This window comes from Myotis yumanensis, unplaced genomic scaffold, assembly GCF_028538775.1.
Source record: "Myotis yumanensis isolate MYYU_CA2020_CCGP unplaced genomic scaffold, mMyoYum1.0.hap1 SCAF_1, whole genome shotgun sequence".
NCBI lineage: Eukaryota > Metazoa > Chordata > Mammalia > Chiroptera > Vespertilionidae > Myotis > Myotis yumanensis.
In genome coordinates, this window is record NW_027223752.1 from 61,572,794 (window position 1) to 61,579,243 (window position 6,450).

Here is a 6,450-nt window from a genome sequence, read left to right on the forward strand (position 1 = left end):
AAAATATGTCTATGTGCTACTTACAACCCATAAAATGTCCCTGGTTTGAAAAATATCTACATTCCAGAAGGCATGATTCAAAGGCAAATAGGCTAGGAATTCTTAAATATATTCCATTGGCTCAATAGCATGGAGAATATTTATTTTCATTTCACATACCAGAAAACTCTAGGTATTAGATATAGCAGCTCTTAATATACAAACATTTTCCCCTAAGCCGTGTCAATGAAGGTATTTCCCTCAATTTTCATATTATATTGAAGGAATAATGTAAGTCCTATTTATGGCACTACCCAGTGCTTGCCTAAACCCTGTGAAGGTTCACCCACAATGGAATCAATAGATGGAATATAGAATTCATCTCACAGATGAATGACGCCTAATGGATCCTAGATTTTAATTCTAAGACATGAGCCCAAACTGAAAAAAAATAGAAAAAGAAAAGGAAAGAAACAAAGAATAAGTTCTTCTACAAGTCAGAAACAAAGTGCACATATTTAGGCAAAGAAAAAATTATGCAATTTACAATGCCCTCATAACCTCTCTAGTGAACATGAATAAAACATTAACAGAAATTTTACAGATTAAATATTGAGGCGCTGGATGTTGCCACTCACCACAAATGAAAGCTTTTACCCTGACCAGTTATTTCCTTGTTAAAAGATTTTCGAAAGTCAGAACCATGATCAGAGAAAAATTAAAGAAGCCTCTTTTCCCTACCATTAGCCCCAAAAGAAAAGGAAAATGACAAATTTAGGTTATGCTGCACTTGCCTAACATCTGATCATTTAAAGGATTCTCATGGTTGCATGAATTTTTCAATTTCCCTCCAAATATCTGGCTGCATTTGGATGTAGGCTTGTATTTGGTCTCCAAGTTCTATTTTCATTAAAAATCAACTGTGTTGTTGCTAGCTATGGTATGGGGTCTGACATTCAGCAGTAGATGGCACTGGGCAGGTTCCAATCTGATATAAGTTGCAGGAAGCTGAAATGACCGGATCTTGGTGATGTTTTTAATCACAGTGGCCACAGTGGTTATTGCACACTCTTCTCCCATTCCCAATTCCGATTCTCCTCTACCCTCTGAGGCACTGGTCTACTTTGCTGAAATTGGAATTACCCAGCTCATACTTCCTGGCCCTCCACCCATCTTTGCACCTATCTATTCCTAAGAGATGGAGTCAGTCCTCAAACTTCTCTACTGGCTCCTTACCCTCGGCTGCAAACATTCATTGGCTTTTCCCATTTTGTTCTTGGGGAAAGAAAGACCCTCCCTAATTTGAAGGGAGGCTTCATTTATCAATGCATTTTTCCATAGACTCCCTTTCTTTTCTGTCAACCTTTTCTAACAAGTAAACTACAGTAGGAAGTAAGATAAATATGCACTCGGTAACAACAACAAAATAGAAAAAAAAATCACATTCACAAAATTAAGAAATATATATATTGAATATATAGAAAATTTAAATAAGAAAAACGTGCCTATAAAAAGAACATCACAATACTGATACACATAATTTTTTACTAAATGGACATGTGTTCTGGATGGGAAAACTGATTATCAAAAATATCCCAAAAAATAATGGAATATAAATTGGAAACATTTTCCTGGGGTACGTTTTGTTTATGCCTATCAAGAACCTTAAACATTTGACCATTTTTTTTGAGTCAACTATACCATTTCTGAGAATCTATCTGACAGAAGTACAGATCAAAATGCATGCACATTTTGTATGTTTGTGTGTATGTTCATTTCAGTTTTATTTATGATAGTTAAAAAAAACTTAGACCCAACTTAAAATTTCAATGAAAGATGATTAAGAGAATATATGGCACATCTAAACAATAAAATGTTTTCCACTATTAAAATTCAATGTAGGGCAAACATTTTAGTAGGAATGACCTCTGGGTAATAGATTTAAGATAACAATTTTTTTTCTATTCCTTTATACTTTTCTGTATTTTCCAACTTATTTAAATGAGCATATGTTATTTCCAAAATATAAAGTTAAATAATCAGAAGAAAAATTGAAAGGTGGGTGGGAAAAGCTCGTAAAAGAGTAGAGTTTTGTGTTAGGTGTGTGGTTTGGGTATCAAGCTAATCTAGTTTTAAGTCCTAGTTCTGACCTTTCTAGTTTTGTGACCTTGGTAAGACACTTCACCCTCCGGATCTCAGTGCCTCCTCCCTGTTATCTGAGGATAACAGTATTAACCCATAGGTTATTGAAATGATTAAATTATATCATTCAGACCCTGGCTGTATATAGTAAGTCCTCAAATTAGGCTGTGATAGCTACTAATTCCCTAATTGCCCAGCTACAGAAATAGTCTTTTCCCTGAAGGCTGAGTCCCCCTTCCCCCAGCCAAACTCCCACCATTTCCCTTCCTGAAAATACTCTCATAAAGGGAAGAAAAAAATAAAGGGCAGGAGAGCGGTCCCAATATTACCTTTATAGAAGGAAAAAGACAGATGCACTCCCCACACTCACAGGAGGTAGACTGCTGGGGTTTGAGCAGCAGGTAGCAGAGGACTGAGAAGGCAAGTAGAGAGGCCTGAACTGTGTGTGTCACCACCATTTCACATGGATGCATGGGTGTGACTAGTCAAGGGAGAATCTATAGTCTGCCTGGACAGGAATCCAGATCAACTGTGGCTGAAACAGCCATGGGCTGACACTCTCATTTTCCAAAGGGAAAATTGGTCCCCATTCCCATGACCTACCACATACTCCTTTCCACCTTCAGAGGGTTATGCATACATTTTCTTCTGCTAGAAGGCATCCCCCTCCTTCCTACTCTCTATCAATGCCATCACCCTTTAGGGAGCAACTTCAGAATCACCTTCCTCCAGAGATCCTTCCCAGCCACCCAGTTCCCTGGAGTCCCACTTTTCCCCCTCCTGACTCACACCCTGCTCTTGCCTGCTAATGAGCTATTCCTTATTGCCTTGTGTCATCTTGCCAGGTCACAAGGAGTGGTCTTCCCTGTCTTCACCATGTGACCCACAAAACAGATGTTTGGAAAGACTGTGAATGAATAAATAATTTCCTGTTCAGACTTGGATTAATGAAATCTGTTCCATGGGTAACTACCCTTTTCTTTAATTCCCCAGTTACAAGAGAATACAGGAGTAAGTCACTTCTCCATTTTTCATTCCAACAAAGAACCAGGACGCTGGTGCAGGTATACTGCTCCTTCTTTTTGTGACCTACAGCCCTAAAGGGTCTGCCTTGAATCACAGCCAACTGCATGGATTTTTAGTTTTGAATCTGCAGTACATACAGTCTCATCTCTCAGCAACCAGATATTGATCTCTGTCTCACTGAGTCTACACAAACTGGATTGCCTGAATTCAGGGGTTGTTTTTTTAAGGAATAAATTCAGTAAATTAAATGGAGTGATGTGTGTTTTTTCTTACACTATGCCAAATAGCAAGTTTGACTCTTTTTATCTAGTTTTTCTAGTGACACAAAAATCTACAATGCAGAATGGGTATGAGGAAGCCATTATTCATGCCTCATCAGAAATGAACCAAAGTTATAATTTTGCCAATTTCACCACAGCTGTATTTGTGCCTAAAGCAAGCCCTACCATCATGTGTACATATAACAAAAGAAGAGTTTACGAGGACAAAGGCCGATACAGTGCTGGTTCACAGATCGGCAACAGAACATCACAGATGTTGCCTCCATGGTGAGCCAGTCATAGAGGCTGCAAATATTTAGTGAGCACCTCATGATGTACCAGATGCAGGAGCAAGATAGATGTGTACCTGTCCTCAGAAACTTGCAGGCTGGTAGGAAAGACAGACCTTTATCTGGTCACTATGGCTGTGATTGCAGGACCCTAGAAGAAGTAAAACGTTCTGTAAACACCCAGCTAGGCCCAGCCTAGCCTGCAGAGCAGTCCTTAAGAACCTATCATTTGATTCCAAAACGGCAGCCAGGAGGATGGCAGCGAGGGAGAGAGTGTGAGTGAGGGAGCAAAAGGAGAGTTTGTGAACATGTGGTGTGTGTGTCTGTGCGCGCGCGCGTGTGTCTGAGTGAGGGACAGCTAGATCTCACAGGACCTTCGGGGGCTAGTGGACCAGGCTCGCATAGTCAGGCAGCCTCTGCTACTGCTGTAATCTCTCCTGGAGCACCGGCTCTGCCGCAGAGGCCGTGCCATCTTGAAGGAGAGAGCTGCTGTGACTGGGAGTCCAGCCTCACCTCCACCCAGGGTGCTCTCAGACACCACCCAGGATCCTACAGCCACTCCGGCCAGGGACCTGCTGCCTCGGCTGCCAACCCACGGACACCAGGACTCCAGCCTCCCCAGCTGAGGGCTTCTGTGAGTTCTGGAGGGTGTTCCCCTCCTGACAGCCAGATGCTCTAGCCCCGGGCACCACAACCGCATGAGCAAAAAGCCAAGCCTTATGCAGCAGCCCCAGGTTCTGTGACCGCTCCAGCAGTCATGCGAGCAGCCACCTCCCACAACTACACAAGGAGCAGCTGCCCCGCAACCCCCCGCCCCCAAAAAGCAGCCACCACCCGCAACCGTGCTGGGAGCAGTAGCTGTGCAACCATGAGGAGCTGCCACCACCTGTGAACACGCAAGGAGCAGCAGCCCCACAAGCAGCAGCCACCCCATGACCCCCCCCCCCAAGTAGCAGCTGCCACCCACAACTGTAGGAGGAGCAGCTGTCCCATGACCGCATAAGGAGTGGCCACTCCACAAGCAGCCACTGCAACCACCTGAGGAGTGGCTGCCCAGTGACCGTCCTAGGAGCTGCCACCGCCCATGACCACCTGAGGAGCAGCAGCCGCCGGTGATCACACAACCCACCACCAAGCCCACTGCTGCAGCCACAGGCCTCATGAGACATGACACCTAGATCCTTTGGTGAGAGCAAAAATGGGAGACAGAAAATCAACCCCCAAGGAAAGAAAAGGATGAAGCGTCAGATAAGGAACTAAATGAAACAGAGGCATGCAATATGTCAGAGAAAGAATTCGGCATAAGGGTTATACAGTTTATAAACTGGATTTCCAACAACCTATGTAAGAATCAGGGGGAAATAAAAAGTGATAGAGCTATAATAAAAAGTAATATGGAAGCTTTCAATAGTAGACTAGAAGAAGCGCAGGACCAAATTAGCGAATTAGAAGACAGGGAAACAAAACACACCCAATCTGAACTGCAACTGGAGAAAAATCAAAAGACAGGAAGAAAGCCTGAGAGAGCTTTGGGACAACATGAAATGAAGCAACATACATATAATAGGAGTTCCAGAATGACAAGAAGAAGAGCAATGGTTAGAAAACCTATTTGAAGAAATAATGTCAGAAAACTTCCCTGATCTGGGGAAGAATAAAGTCACACAAGCACAGAGAGTTCCAAACAAGATGAACCCAAAAAGACCCACACCAAGACACATCATAATGTTCAGGACAAAGATGGCAAATGTTCAGCAAATGTGTGATGGCAAATGCTCAGGACAAAGATTGAATCTTAAAGGCTGCAAGAGAGAGACAGAGATTCGCGGTCGCTCAGAGCGCAGTCACCATTCTCTTTCGACCCGCAGCTTCCTTCACCAGCAAGACCATCACCCTCAAGGTGGAGCCCAGTGACACCATCGAGAATGTCAAGGCCAAGATCCAAGACAAAGAGGGCATCCCCCCGACCAGCAGTGGCTGATCTTCGCCGGCAAGCAGCTGAAAGACGGGCACACCCTTTCCGACTACAACATCCAGAAGGAGTCCACTCTGCACCTGGTCCTGCGCCTGAGAGGTGGGATGCAGATCTTCATGAAGACCTTGACCGGCAAGACCATCACCCTGGAGGTCGAGCCCAGTGACACCATCGAGAATGTCAAGGCCAAGATCCAAGACAAAGAGGGCATCCCCCCTGACCAGCAACGGCTGATCTTCACTGGTAAGCAGCTGGAAGATGGGCGCACCCTGTCTGACTACAACATCCAGAAGGCGTCCACTCTGCACCTGGTCCTGCGCTTGAGAGGGGGTGTCTAAGTTAATCCCTTTTAAGCTTTCAACAAATTTAAATTGCACTTTTCTATCAATAAAATTGTTGCATTCCCCCTCCCCCCCAAAAAAGAGAGAGAGACAGAAAGTTACCTACAAGGGATTTCCCATTAGATTATCAAATGCTTTCTCAACAGAAACACATCAGACCAGAAAGGAATGGAAAGAAGTATACAAAGTGATGCAAAGCAAGGGAATGAATCCAAGAATACTCTATCCTGCAAGGCTATCATTCAAAACTGAAGGGGAAATAAGGAGCTTCACAGACAAAAAAAGGCTAAGGGAGTTTATCACTACCAAGCCAGCAATGCAAGAAATCCTAAAGGGACTGGTGTAAAAAGAAGGGGGTGGGGAAGAGGGAAGAATAAACACAGGCACAAAAAATAAAAATGGCTACAAACAAGTACCTATCAATAATAACTTTAAAC

General features: G+C 43.5%; 1 protein-coding gene across 1 annotated transcript; it reads left to right on the plus strand.

Annotated features, from left to right (window-relative positions):
- Positions 1–3,483: 3,483 nt before the first annotated feature.
- Positions 3,484–6,043, plus strand: LOC139002781 (polyubiquitin-like). Its single transcript, XM_070403935.1, is given in 3 exon segments — positions 3,484–3,695; positions 5,579–5,652; positions 5,655–6,043. Coding segments are annotated over 3 exon segments (642 nt in total). The 3' UTR covers positions 6,011–6,043.
- Positions 6,044–6,450: the final 407 nt, after the last annotated feature.